Source organism: Lynx canadensis, chromosome A2 (genome assembly GCF_007474595.2).
Source record: "Lynx canadensis isolate LIC74 chromosome A2, mLynCan4.pri.v2, whole genome shotgun sequence".
In the NCBI taxonomy this organism is placed as follows: domain Eukaryota; kingdom Metazoa; phylum Chordata; class Mammalia; order Carnivora; family Felidae; genus Lynx; species Lynx canadensis.
Window position 1 is genome coordinate 39,838,425 of NC_044304.2, and position 13,772 is coordinate 39,852,196.

Consider the following 13,772-nt stretch of genomic DNA (forward strand, 5'->3'; position numbering starts at 1 on the left):
ATGAATAGTCTACTGTTGATTAGAAGCCGTATCAATAACACAAACTGTTGATTAACACATATTCTGTATATTGTATACATTAAATGCTGTGCCCTTACACTAAAGAGAAAAGAAAATGTTGTTAAAAAAAATCGTACGGAAAATACATTTACAACACAATACCGTATCAAAAAAAAATCCGCATATAAGTGGATCTGCACAGTTCAAACCCACGTTGTATGAAAGTCAAGTATATATCAAAAACAACTCAATCCAAACCCACAGGTGCAGCTTCCTAAATCCCTGGGTACTTTTGAAATTTAATAAATTTGTTTCAGTATGCAACTTCCCTGCAATTAAAAGCACACTTACTACCTAGAAAGGCAGTTTCATATTTCATTATCACATTAATTACATTGTATTATGGGTTATAACTTTGTCATTTAACTTTCATGCCATCCTTCCTCTCTTACCCAAGTTTACTGAGGTCAAGAAATATTCACTTAATAAATTACACAAGACTATACAGGGTATTCTTATTCCAGATTCACTGATAAAGAAAAATCCAGAGGCATCTACAAAAGGAAAATAAATGGTTTCGACACTAGCTAAACTGAAGGGCTTATCAATCATGAGAAGAAAATGCAGTCGGCCTTTAATTGCCACCTTTGAACAGTTTCTCACTTACCTGTTATTAACTTTAAAAAATATACAAGAAAAATTTGATTTGCAGCTTCCAAAAATCATCCACATCTTTTCTCATATAATCTAACTTTTTTAAAAAGTTTATTTATTATTGGGCGGGGGAGGGGCAGAGAGAGAGGGAGAAAAAGAGAATGCCAAGCATGCTCTGCTGTTAGCACAGAGTCCGGCGTGAGGCTCAAACTCTCCAACCGTGAGATCATGATCTGAGCTGAAATCAAGAGTCAGTCGCTTAACCAACTGAGCCCCCCCAGGCACCCCCCACATAATCTAACTTTTAAACTCTTATTCAAAGTAGAAGAAGTAGAAAATAAAACACCTAGGAAACAGAAACAGGGTATTTAAGTAACTTTAAAGAATACTGTGAAGTACTTTACAGGACTGAGGAAATTGTAATTGTCAAGAAATCCATGAACAATAGGCACGGGGCGTTAAGAAACAAAGAAGTGTGCATTTGCAATACATCTAAAGGTCCCCAGAGTATCTTGAAAGATTATGATGTACTTATTCTAACATGAAGAATCCAAAGAAAAAAAGTAACAAAATTCCAAAGGCAATACCTTTATCCGCATCATAGGATCCCTGTTCACTTCCATTTTCTACAACTCTTCCAGGAAGGGTTAATCTGCAGATTTAATAGGTTACATCAAGTCCTTAAATTACAGAGTATAAGTGACCTTCAATGATAGTACGTTTACCACTGAAATCTATCAACCATTTTAAAAGGCAATTCTTCAGCATTTCTTTAACATCTTGCAAACTAAATAACTTACATTTCTTCCCTAGCTAAGATAAAAGAAATCACAGCTGCCTCATCTTTCTGTCTGAATACTCCCTAGTCACCAATAAAAGCGATGCTTAAAAAGAAAAACCACAATAAATATTAGTCATCACGATTTCTACAGTACTTTCGTCTTCCTAATGAGTAAGGGCGTTATTAATATACCTGGTGCCTGATACAGCAGGGGCTCCAAAAAGGTATACTAAATGGCTCCCCTCCCTCCCAAAAGCATTTTTAAAATGGAAAACAATAAAGAAACAACAAAACCAATTGTTTATTTGGGGCAAATTAATACTTTAAAAAAAAAAGCAAAAAACAAAAGTTTTTCTCAACTCTCATTATTACTATACAGGGATTTTCCGCCTTTCACTGTAAAGGAAATGAACTGATTTCCCTGTTTCCAGTTTTACTCTGGTTCAGTCGCGTCTTCCACAGAGGTCCCAAAAGAATTTTTCTAAAATAGAAATCAGGGGCGCCTGGGTGGCTCAGTGGGTTTAAGTGCCCAACTTCGGCTCAGGTCATGATCTCAGTGTTTGTGGGTTCAAGCTCCGCATCAGATTCTGTGTTGACAGCTCAAAGCCCGGAGCCTGCTCTGGATTCTGTGTCTCCCTCTCTCTGCCACTCCCCAACTTGGGCTCTCTCTCTCTCTCTCTCTCTCTCTCTCAAAAATAAATAAACACTGAAACAGACTTTAAAAAATTAAATAGAAATCAGAGTGTCACTTTTCTAGTGAAAAAGTTTTCATGGCTGCCTGACATCAACTCAATAATTTACACTCATGAGTACCACATATGAGACCAGCTCCATTCCATTCCAAACTTAAAATGTGAGGCTCCTTTCCTCCCACATCTCCTATTCATATGCTTCCTATTCTAACATTATAATAACAACAACAACAACAATAACAAAACTTGGCAGGTCCCAAAGGCCCGGGGCTTCACAACCTAGTTAACTTTGATCTTAACGCTTCCTGGAGCTACAATGCAGTTTCCAAACCAAAATCCTTTCTAAGTCCAACATAAGAAGTCCGTTTATGGATAAACTAGCTTGTTTTAATGGTTACAAACACTAACTTCACTTTCAGAATCTGAACTGAGTTCCAGCTCTGCCATTCGCCATCTCTTCCCACTTTTTTTGTATAAGTTAATCAACTTCAAAGCTCATACACTTCATCTGTAAAAAGTGAGAAATAACAGATCTCCCCCAGAGTTACTGCAAGAAGAGGTTATTACTGTGAAGTAGGTAAGCATTCCAAAAATGTAAGCTATTAATACCAATGTTCTTCTCCTAAATTCTTTGTAAGTATAGAGTTAAATTCTTACTGCATAAGAGTGAAATCCTGTTTATCCACAGATCTGCCACCCCTGATAGACTCTCAGTTTCCCAAGCAGAGGAGTGAGGAGGTTTTATTCACCTCTGCTGTACTGTAGCCAACTGTATTTTCAAAGATGGCCCATCTCACATCACTCCTCCCAACTGTGGGGTCTATGTCCCCTCCCCCTAAAACTGAGTGAGCTTGCAAATGTCCATGGATAAATGAATGAATAAGTTGCAGTGTGTGTGTACATGTATACACATATACATATGTATATACATATATATAAAACACACACACACACACACACATATATATATATATATATTTGCTCAGCCATAGAAGTATGGAATATTACGCAGCCATAGAAAAGAATGAAATCTTGCCATGTCCAACAACATGGATGCATCTAGAGTATAATGCTAAGCAAAGTCAGAGAAAGACAAATCCCATATTCCATTCATATGTGTAATTTAACAAACAAAACAAAGGGAAAACAAAAAAGAGACAAACCAAAAAACAGACTCTTAACCAAAGAGAACAAACCAATGGTTGGGGGGGGGGGGGGACTGAATTAAATAGGTGAAAGGGATTAAGAGCACATTTATCATGATGAGCACTAAGTAACATGCAAAATTGCTCAATCACTATATTGTATACCTGAAACTAATATAACAATGTATATTAAATATACTGGAATTAAAATAAAAATTAATTAACTAGGTTTTTGTTGTTGTTGTTGTTGTTGTTGTTGTTTAAACTGAGTGGCCTTGGGGCCAATAAAATGGAACAGAAATGACAGTGTCATTTCTGAGGTTAGGTCATAAATGATATGAACCTGCCTTGTCCCCTGGAATACTTGGCTTTTGAAACTTTCAGCTCCACCCCCCCCACCCCCCACAAAGGAATCAAACTAGACCATGCAAACACACCACACAGGGAGTCCTGAGAGTACACAAAGAGAGAGGCTGTGCCCCAGTCACTCCACCAGTCCCCACCTGCTTTGGCCCTCACTGTTCCAGGTCCAGCCAATATATGACTACAACTGAATTAAAGATCTCAAGTCAGAACAGCTTGGCCAGGCTCTTACCAAATTCCTGAGGTACAACCAGGGCAAGAGAGTTAGATAACTGTTGTTTTAAAACACTATTTGATTGGTTATGCAACAACAGATAACTAGAACAATATGCCCTTATAATAAATATCTACTGTTTACTGAACATATGGGCACGGCAATAAAAACTGTGCATCCATTATATCAATCCTCACATCAGCTCTGGACGATCACTAATATTAGTCCCATTGTAAAGATTAGGAAACTGAGACAGCATAATTTGCTGTAAGTGCCAGAACTGTTAAGCGTGCTGAGACGCAGGTGTGCCCAACTCCCCAGTCCCTGCTACTCAAGGAATGGATGAATGGTGTAAAGAATACTCTTTAAAGTACTTCACAAATAACCTCTTATTTGGGCTTCATCAAGACTCCCAAACTTAGGCAAAATGGTTTTTACCTTGAAACTCCTATTATTGTATTTAATTTTACATTCCTATCACATTTAACATCTTTTCTCTGAGCCTCTGATACCTCATCTGTGACATGAGTTAACAACAGAAACTATGTTGTAGGACTGTCCTAAAATCAAATGAGATAATCCACATAAAGTATTAACCTGAAGTGAAAATTCACTACATGTTTGCTACCACCATCACCATCTACTTCCCATTCTTCATGTCCTGCCTTAAATATCACTTCTTCAAAGTCTTTCCCGGGGCCACTTTACATTTCAACAGGATCCCCTTTATTTTCTTTCCGTGCACTTCCCTTCAGAGCACTTATCACAATTTGGAGTCATACCTTTACTTGTTCGTTTATTGCTGTTCTCTCCCCATTAGAATGTAAACTATATGAGACACCACTACACCTCCAATACCTAAAACCCAGCCTGGTATAAATAAATCAAAGGAACAAATGAATAAAGAAACAGGAAAGTGCAGTATATGCAAGTTAAGTCAGGGCTTAATGGGAATCTGAGCAAAACGGTTTCCCACCCAGTGAAGGAACGAGTTTGACTCAAGAGCAAGGTTTATTAGGAAAGTACTTGGGCAGAAAAGGTAGGCTACAGCTACACTTGAATTAGAAAGATTAGGAGAATGGATTTTATGTAGCAGGAAAGGGAAAGGGGTTGACAATGTTTTAGGAAGAAAAATCTGCAGTGTCTTCTGTAAAAAGAAGCTAATATCAATCAATGCCTATTTCCAAGGAGCTCTCGCTGCCCAGGTCAAATGGGATAATACACACAAATACACATAATACGCCTTTATGCGTTAAAGTGAGCCCACGGAGCTGTTGCTACTTTTGTTATGGTTCTGTAAGGAAAAAATGCAAACAGGTTGTGATGAAGGGCCCTCACTGCGAAAGCACGACAACCGCAACCAAAGGGCAAAATCAGACAAGTTAGGAGGAGGTAGGAGAACGAGGTTAATTTGGTGTCAAGGGGGCAAAGAAAGGAGAGAATATCAGGAAGTAGGGAGCGGCCCGCCAAGCGTCGACACAACTCTTAAGCAGAAGGTCGACTGATAAAAGTCAAAAGGACTGGTCAGTTGGGAAGTCAGCGCGCACCGTCCTGGAGCAGGGGATAGGGTAGGAGGACCAACGCAGGGCGATAACAACAGTAAAAAGGTACGAGAACTAGGGCGGTAGGACAGAAACTGCAGACGTTACAAGATCCCAAACGCCAGGTCTTATAATGGCTCGAAATCTTTTTTACGGTGGGGATTTAACAAAGTTTAAGAACGGAATGAGCTTGTACAACACGTGGAATGCACTTCTGACGAGGTCATTTCCTCAGCACTGAAAGAAGCCGCGGAAATCTCGGGAAAAGGCAATCATTAAATCCCTCGCTCTTTCTTCTTTCCTCGGTAAACAGTTATCTCAAGAGTAACTGGGAGATGCAAGATCAATCAACGAATCAATCCCCTAAATACATTCTTTCCAGGGCCGGACACAGAGAACTCGCCTGAGAAAGTACGGCTTGGCGTAGAACTTAAAGTCGACCCCCTCGAAGTAGACGTCAAACTCGGAGACCCGGGCGTAGGGCACGCGGATGGCGACGGTAAGGAAGTCGGGGTCCTGGCTGAGGTCGAACGCGGGGGTCAGCATGGCCGCGCCGGACTCAGGTGTCCCAGCCACTTACACTCACGGTCGCCGCAGTCCCGCCACTCAAACTCCCCAGTAAGTACCCACGCGGGAGACTGGGTCTCGTAGCCAAGGCGCTTCCGGCTCCAGACGGAAGTGTTTGCGCGTGAGGCAGGAAGTCCCGCCCCACGCCGATCTCCATGGAGACTGGACGCTGTTAGTGGAGAAAGGGCGCGGAGCGTGGGGATTTGACCGCAGAAATGGAACTAAGGTCAAAACTTGGAAAAACCGGGACTAGAATCCTCCTTAGACCCACCAACCCTGTTTCGAAATCCTAAGAGATTAATTTTAACCTCACTGGCCTTGGAGGTAGACAGACCTGCGTTCGAATCCCTTCTCGGCCACCTCTCAGCTTAAGACCTTAGGGAAGTTACAAAACGTCCCCATGCTTCGGATAACTTTTCGATAAAATGGCACTAACACTAACCCCGCAGAGATGTGAAGATAACATGATATTACGTAAGTAAAGCTCTAACAAGGTACCTGGCAAGTTGTCAACGCTCCTTGTATGGAAGCAGTCACCGCAGAAGCCACAGCAGCGTCGTTACTGTGGTTTCCTTAGTTCTCACCTGCCTTGTCCGCAATTCCCCCTTTCTCCAGCCCCCCCTCCGTGTTTCACTGCCCATTTCTCTTCCCCTCCCTTTCCCTCTCCCTCTCTTTATCTGCTACTTTCTTTTCCCTTCCGATTTCCTTGAGTAGTTTTCTCGTATACAGATCGTCCATCTCCCTAACCTCGTTTAATCTCTACTATGAGTTTCAAAGAACACGAGTCAAGAGAGGTTAAGCACTGTATCTTATAATCATACATCTTACAATTACCAGAACCCAGAACGTTGACTGTTAAACCCTGTTAGTGCCTGAATTGACAAATTGCTGTACCTCCATATCCCTTCTTTCCTTTTCTCACTTTTCTCTGTACACTTTAGTCTATGCTCCTCATACTCTCCCAGTACCCGTCCCACTGATGTCCATCTTTCCCTACTTAGTCCCTTGGCCTTGCTTCTTCTTGTTGTATTTGCTGTTATTCCACCAGAAACTAGATTAGTCCAGGAAATAGTATTTACCTCCTGGTTTTAAATGTCAATGGAAAAGGGGTAAGAGTCATCTCTGTGGTAGTGGACCAGATAACTTCAAAAGCCTTTTCAACCTCCAATTTTTATGAATCTTAAAAATTAATTAGGACCCAGGAAAACAATAGTAGGAGCAAATAAAATAAAAATTTCAAAATAAAAACCACTGTTTAACTCTGGGAGTTTTTGTTTTTTTTTAATGTTTATCCATATTTTGAGAGACAGAGCGTGAGCGGGGGAGGGGCAGAGAGCGAGGGAGACAGAATCCGAAGAAGGGTCCAGGTTCCAAACTGACCAAACAGAGCCAAACAGGCCGACACGGGGCTGGAACTCACAGACCGTGAGATCATGACCTGAGCTAAAGTCAGACGCTCAACCGACTGAGCCACCCAGGCACCCCATAACTCTGGGAACTTTTTAAAAAAATAGTTTACTTACTTCTGAGAGAGAGAAAAGGGAGCGGAGGGGCAGAGAGAAGGGGACAGAGGATCCAAAGCAGGCTCTGGCCTAACAGCAGTGAGTTGGATGCAGGGCTCAAACTCACCAACCATGAGATCGTGACCTGAGCAGAAGTTGGATGCTCAACCGACTGAGCTACCTAGTCGCCCTAACTCTGGGAGTTTTAATAAACACAAAATAAGAGGTTGTGTGTGAAACACTTGAAAGAGTACCTTTTATCTTTTTTAAGTTTATTTTATTATTTTGAGAGACAGAGAGTGCAAGCGGGGTAGGGACAGAGAGAGAGGGAGAGAGAATCCCAAGCAGGCTCCGTGCTGTCAGCACAAATCCAGGCTGGGGGCTTAATCTCAAGAACCATAAAATCATGACGAGTCAAAATCAAAACCCGGCCGCTTAACCAACTGAGCCATCCAGGCCCCCGAAACAGTACTCTTTAAACATCGATCTATTTCCTGGATAGCAGAAGGATTCATTGAATTAACTGAATACTTAGTATGTGCCAGCGCTGTGCCAAATCCTTTATAATGATCTCCCTTTTCCCTCCTGACAGCTCTATTTTTTTTTTAATTTTTTAATGTTTATTTCTGAGAGATAGAGAGACAAAGCATGAGTGGGGGGGGGGCGGAGCAGAGAGAGAGGGAGACACAGAATCCAAAGCAGGGTCCAGTCTCTGAGCTGTCAGCACAGAGCCCGACGCAGGGCTCGAACCCACAAACCATGAGATCGTGACCTGAGCCAAAGTCAGACGCTTAACCAACTGAACCACCCAGGCACCCCTTGACAGCTCTTTAAAATAGGCATTCTATATTCCCAAGGCAGGCACAGTATCTCACAGCTGTGAGTGGTGCAATTGGAATTGAAACCCAAATGAGTCTGATTCCTGGGCCCAGGCTCTCATATACTATAGAATTGACTCTATGTTACAATCCCTCCAATATTACCATGTACCCAATTGTTCCACATTTAGACCACAGGTATTATCATAGGCACTCAATATTGAAAATGAATTGGTGCAACCATGGAATCAGCAAAACTCTCAAAAGGTCCCTTGAGATAGGCCTTTGGCTGGTCTAGAAAGTATCTTTACTTCTACCAGGGGACCTCATTTCTATAGGTCACAAGCATTAATATTTTTAAATTATTAATGCCAAAGAATTAACTGAGACTGAGTCTATGTTATCCATGAGGACACCGTAAGTGAAAGCACCTTACAAATCAGACCTGTGCACTTCCTAGATACTTTATTCTGTGTTTGACCACACACACACACACACACACACACACACACACACACACACACAGGATTGCAATACAGTTAGACTGTATGGTTCACATACAATATATGTAAGAAACACACATTGCATCTGCTATAGCACAAAATATTGACAGCTGTACCTATATAACAGGATTCTGTTGTTTTACTTCTCAGCAAGAGTTCATTTTATTTTGTATTTCCAATTAGCAGTATATTATACAAGTTAAATACATTCTCTTTTTAAAAAATAGAATATTACATACACATAAGTTTCCCATATAAACTTACATGTAAGTCTTTGCCATCTAACTGGTCCTCTCTTCCACTTCCCCAAAGTTAATCATTCTAGATAGACTTGCAAACATTCTACATTTCTGTATACATTTTTAGGTACCGTGTTACTTTGTTTGTCTGTGCATAGGTATGTTATCACACTACAGATGTAAATCTACAACATTATTTTAATTTTTTACTTTGGTAATTTTTTAGACACATCTACATTGACTCATAGAACCAGTTGAGTTCATGTCTAGATATAGACATTATTTCAAAAGAAAGACAATATTTCATTTTTTTGTGTTAACTCTAGAGGAAAATCAAACAGGAATGAAGTTTTTCATCATTTTTTGAGCTATTCAATGGCTACAGTATTTGTTTACATTTTTCCTTTCCTTAAGGCTTACTTTTGGATGCCATTCCAGTGTTTTAAAAATAATCTTTTGCTTGGCCACATTATTGAGGATATGTATATAATCTACATCTTTGATTATATTGAATCAGCCCCTCTTCTAACAAAACTTGATTGTGATCTTCAAGGTTCAAAATTAAGTATTAAATTTAAAAATATTTTTTCTATAAACATTTCCAATTTCAGCCTTATGACAAAATGCTATTGTTCTAGCAGTTTTTTAGGGTGAAATACTCCTTGTTTCCAGAAGGTGGCATTCGTACAGTCGATTAAGACAATGTTATTACAAAGAACAGAATTTTAACTTATGTTGGAAATAGCTTCCTCTAAAAAGCTATTTATAACTCTAGTTGATTCTCTGAGCCATTTTAGGAAGCGGTGGGATCTTATGCAGAATTTGCAAACGACACCTTAAATTGTTATTATTTTGGCATACCTCCTTTCAGACTCCATGGAAGTATAGAAAGACGTTTAAACAAAAATGGTATCATCCTCTATATTTTTAATTTTTTCCACCTAACATAGCATTGAAATATTTCCATTTGGCCACTTTTTTGCCAAGAATATTGTATCATAACCATACACTCCTTATTTACCTGTGTTAGTATCATAACCCTTAAGAAATGAACAAAGTAGTGATTGTTTTTGAGAGATGAAAAAAATGAAACCAACAGTAGAATCATAAACATAGATCATAACCCTAGGATAAAAATACAGAAGTTAGGAGGCGCTTGGGTGGCTTAGTTAAGCATCCGACTTTGGCTCAGGTCATGATCTCACAGTTTGTGGGTTTGAGCCCCGCATCAGTCTCTGTGCTGACAGCTTGGAGCCTGGAACCTGCTTCTGATTCTGTGTCTCCTTCTCTTTCTGGACCTCCCCCACCTGCTCTCTCTCTCTTTCTCTCTCTCTATCAAAAATAAATAAATGTCCAAAAAATACGAAAGTTAGAATACAAACTCAATAAAAACATTTTGAAGTATGAAATAAAATTATCCTTTTATGTAACAGTAGTAAATACAGTAAGACTAGATATCCTAAGCTTTGCGATTCCCAGAGGGCTTGGATGAATTCTTGGGTAACTTACAGATAAATACTGGATCGTAAAAGAGGCTTAAGGGATGGTCCCAACAGGAAATAGAGCAGCCCATGAGTCTCCACTGTTTTTTAAACCCTTTGTAGTTAAGCACTTTTTCTGATCCTTGCACCAATCCTTCAGCAAATTCAAGTTACGTTGTTAAAAGAGCACAGCACTGGCAATAACAATAGCACAGTAATGGGTATTTCAGGTAGGATTTAGTGCAATTTAAATTTCATACAAACTCAGGAAAGTTCTGAAGAAGATCTAACGTGGCTGCAGCTGACACCAGTAAGCTTTTTGCAACATTTTTGTGCAGTGTGTAGCCAAGGGTTTAGCACCACATATTTTAAGATGCTAGTCTCATCCCATTAGATGAAACGCAGATCACATAAGAATGCTAACCAAACAGCGTCTCAAGCTTCCTTCATTGTGTAACATCATATTTCTAAAAGACATCTACAAAAGGTGCGGTTTTGATGCCCTGCCCAGGTGCCCTTTAGGAAAACAGGGAACCCATCTGTCACTAGTAAGGAGTGTTGTTAGTGGCTTGCTCTTGACCACTTCTTCAAAGAATTGCCTTAGTCCAGTGTTTCTCCACCCCAAGTATTTCTGGAAGACAAGTCTTTGTTGTGGGGGGCTGTCCTGTGCATTGTAAGATGTTTAACAGCATCCTGGCCTCTAGCTTCCCAATACCAGTCCAAGCCCTGCGGTTGTGACAACCACAAATATCTCCAGACTTTGCCAAATGTCTCTTAGGGGACAAAATTGCCCACAGTTGAAAATGACTGCCATAGATTGATTGGAGGCTCCAGGAAATAATTACCACCAACACCACTACCACTCTGCCATCAGGCCCACAACCATGAAAACTGATCTGGGGTACTGAGACTGCCTTAAAGGAGCAGATGACTCCAGTGTGGCTTATGCTTCAGAGTTCCTTGTGGCCAAGAGTAGATTTTTCCTGAGTCCACATGCTCATTCAGTTCTTTCCCTATCTTTGTCTTTCTTCACTTCTCCCTTACTGGTTTCTCCTGCAAACACCTCTTGGATAAATCACAGGCAGCCAAATCCTTGCCTCAGGATCTGCTTCTGGGGAATAGATCTAGGGCACTGACCCATGAGCTCATCTTAAAAAACTCCTTCCTTCACATTCTTTACACTTCTGCAAAATGACTGGAGAAAAGTATCTGCAATATCTACAGAGACTACCTGATGAGATTTTATGTTAGTTTTTTTTAAGGTCTCATAATCTAGTTATCATTAACCTAACTAATGTTGTCTTTGATTCAGAGTGAACATGTTTTTCATTCTTTATGCAGAAATTATTTAAATGTACCTCTTCTGGCGTCAAAGATTGTGGTAGATTGTACATTGATACAAACACCTTTAAAAATTGTTGGGCAGTACATACTAATAAAGTTAGACATATGTATGCCCTAACATCCTGCAATTTCTCTCTTTGATATATAACAGAAATGAGTGGTAATCATCCCATCAAGAGGTATGAATGAGAATGTTCCTAGATGCATCATTCATAATAGCCCAAACTGGATACAATTCAAGGGCCTATCAAGAGTGCAAGAGACAGATTGTAATATATTCACTCTGTACTGCAACAAAGCAGTAAGAAAGAATGAACTTCTATACAACACCAAAAGAGTTCATATACTATGTTTCTATTTATATGAAGTTCAAAAGGGGAAAAACTAATGTATAGTCATAGATGTGAGAATAGCAAGTACCTTTGTGAAGGTGGTTATTGACTGGGAGGAGAGATGAGAAAACCAGCTGGGTGGTGAAAATTTAGTCAATGTCTTGATTTTAGTGGGGATTACACGAATATACACATAGATAAAAATTCATGGAGCTGTATATTTGAGATTTGTGCACTTTATTGAATGTAATATTTATTACATATTGTATGTTGTATGGAATGTTTATTGTATGTAATATCTCAATTAAAATGAGATTCTGTGCATGACTAGAAACCAATCAGAGATTTGGATCACTCCTGGATGCTACCAGCAGATAGCTCACATCTGTGTTTCTCACATGGGATTGCCCTTGACTGCAGAGAAGTGCCCTGTACAGAGTTAACCCTCTCCAGAAAGCAGATGCCATATACAAAGGCCTGGTGTCCTATCTCATGTGGGACAACTTTGAAAGTCATCCCCACTCCAGAACTTCCTGTAGAATTGGCAGAGGCCTTGGTTGTATTGCATCTTAGGCCTCTGTCCAGTCCCACCCTCCCCTTCTTACAGGTGTAGTTCCCAAGAGCATCACCCCAAAACCATCTGCATTCAACTGTCCTTCTGAAAACTGTGTTTCCTAGAGTCCCAAACTAAGATGTTGTATGTGCTACAGATCCACTTTCCTCTCAATACTGAAATTCCCAAAATTAACTCTATGACCTTTTTCTTGATTTTTCTGCAAGGCCATTTCCCGACATTTCCTCACTAAGGGGGTCTTATAGCCATGATTTTGACTGTATTGCAAAAAAACTATTGCTAGGGCTCTCTATTTTCCTGAATGCCTTTTGAATATTGCAGCCACTCAGAAGAAAACCAATCTTGCGAAGAAAATAGTCAATAAAACTATGAGCTCTAAGCAGGAGAAAAATAGTTTCCCCTGCAATTTGAAACAATTTCTGTTGATTATATGTATTGTAAACTCATTACAGGCACTCCTCTATAAAGTTAAAATGGCATAACTGGATTGTTTTATATTGTTTTCCCAGAAGAGTTCACATTAGTCACTTTTTTTCCTGAATAAAGATAAACCCTTTCAACAAGATGCCCTAGTGTTTAACATGTGGTTAGTAATTATGTTATTGTCAATTGTACATAATCAAGACATAGCCTTGGATCCTCCCAATCTTCTCCTTTCGCTTTGCTCCATTCTGCCCTCGGGTTGTGTATATTCTCTGTTAAGGGTTCCTTCACCCCTCAATTGATCTACACCCCTCGATTGATTCTTTTCCTGCACTGACATTTTCTTCATTTCACATCTATTTTTTTCCTTTATGGGTTTTGTTTATTTATACTTGTTTTCTTGATCAGGTCAGTACTTAACAACCACTTTATTGTGACTCTTTAAATCATAATTTATAGCCAATTAGACCTATCCTCTCTTTAGACAAGACTTTAAGAAACAAAAAGAAACATGAAAACTTCAGCTATGTCTTCATAAGTTTCCAGCAAATGGGATAGAATTTGAATAGATACTATAGAGCCAGTTACTTCCATTATCA

General features: G+C 39.8%; 1 protein-coding gene across 1 annotated transcript in view; it reads right to left on the bottom strand.

The window, feature by feature from the left end:
* Positions 1–6,064, bottom strand: part of SHQ1 (SHQ1, H/ACA ribonucleoprotein assembly factor) — a 99,126-nt gene extending 93,062 nt beyond the window's left edge. The window contains exons 1-2 of the mRNA XM_030307244.2: positions 5,794–6,064; positions 1,242–1,306 (exon numbers count right to left, since the gene is read on the bottom strand). Coding sequence (XP_030163104.1) covers positions 1,242–1,306; positions 5,794–5,936 — 208 coding nt within the window. The 5' untranslated portion in view covers positions 5,937–6,064. The remainder of the gene's footprint in view (positions 1–1,241; positions 1,307–5,793) is intronic.
* Between the last annotated feature and the right edge of the window lie 7,708 nt (positions 6,065–13,772).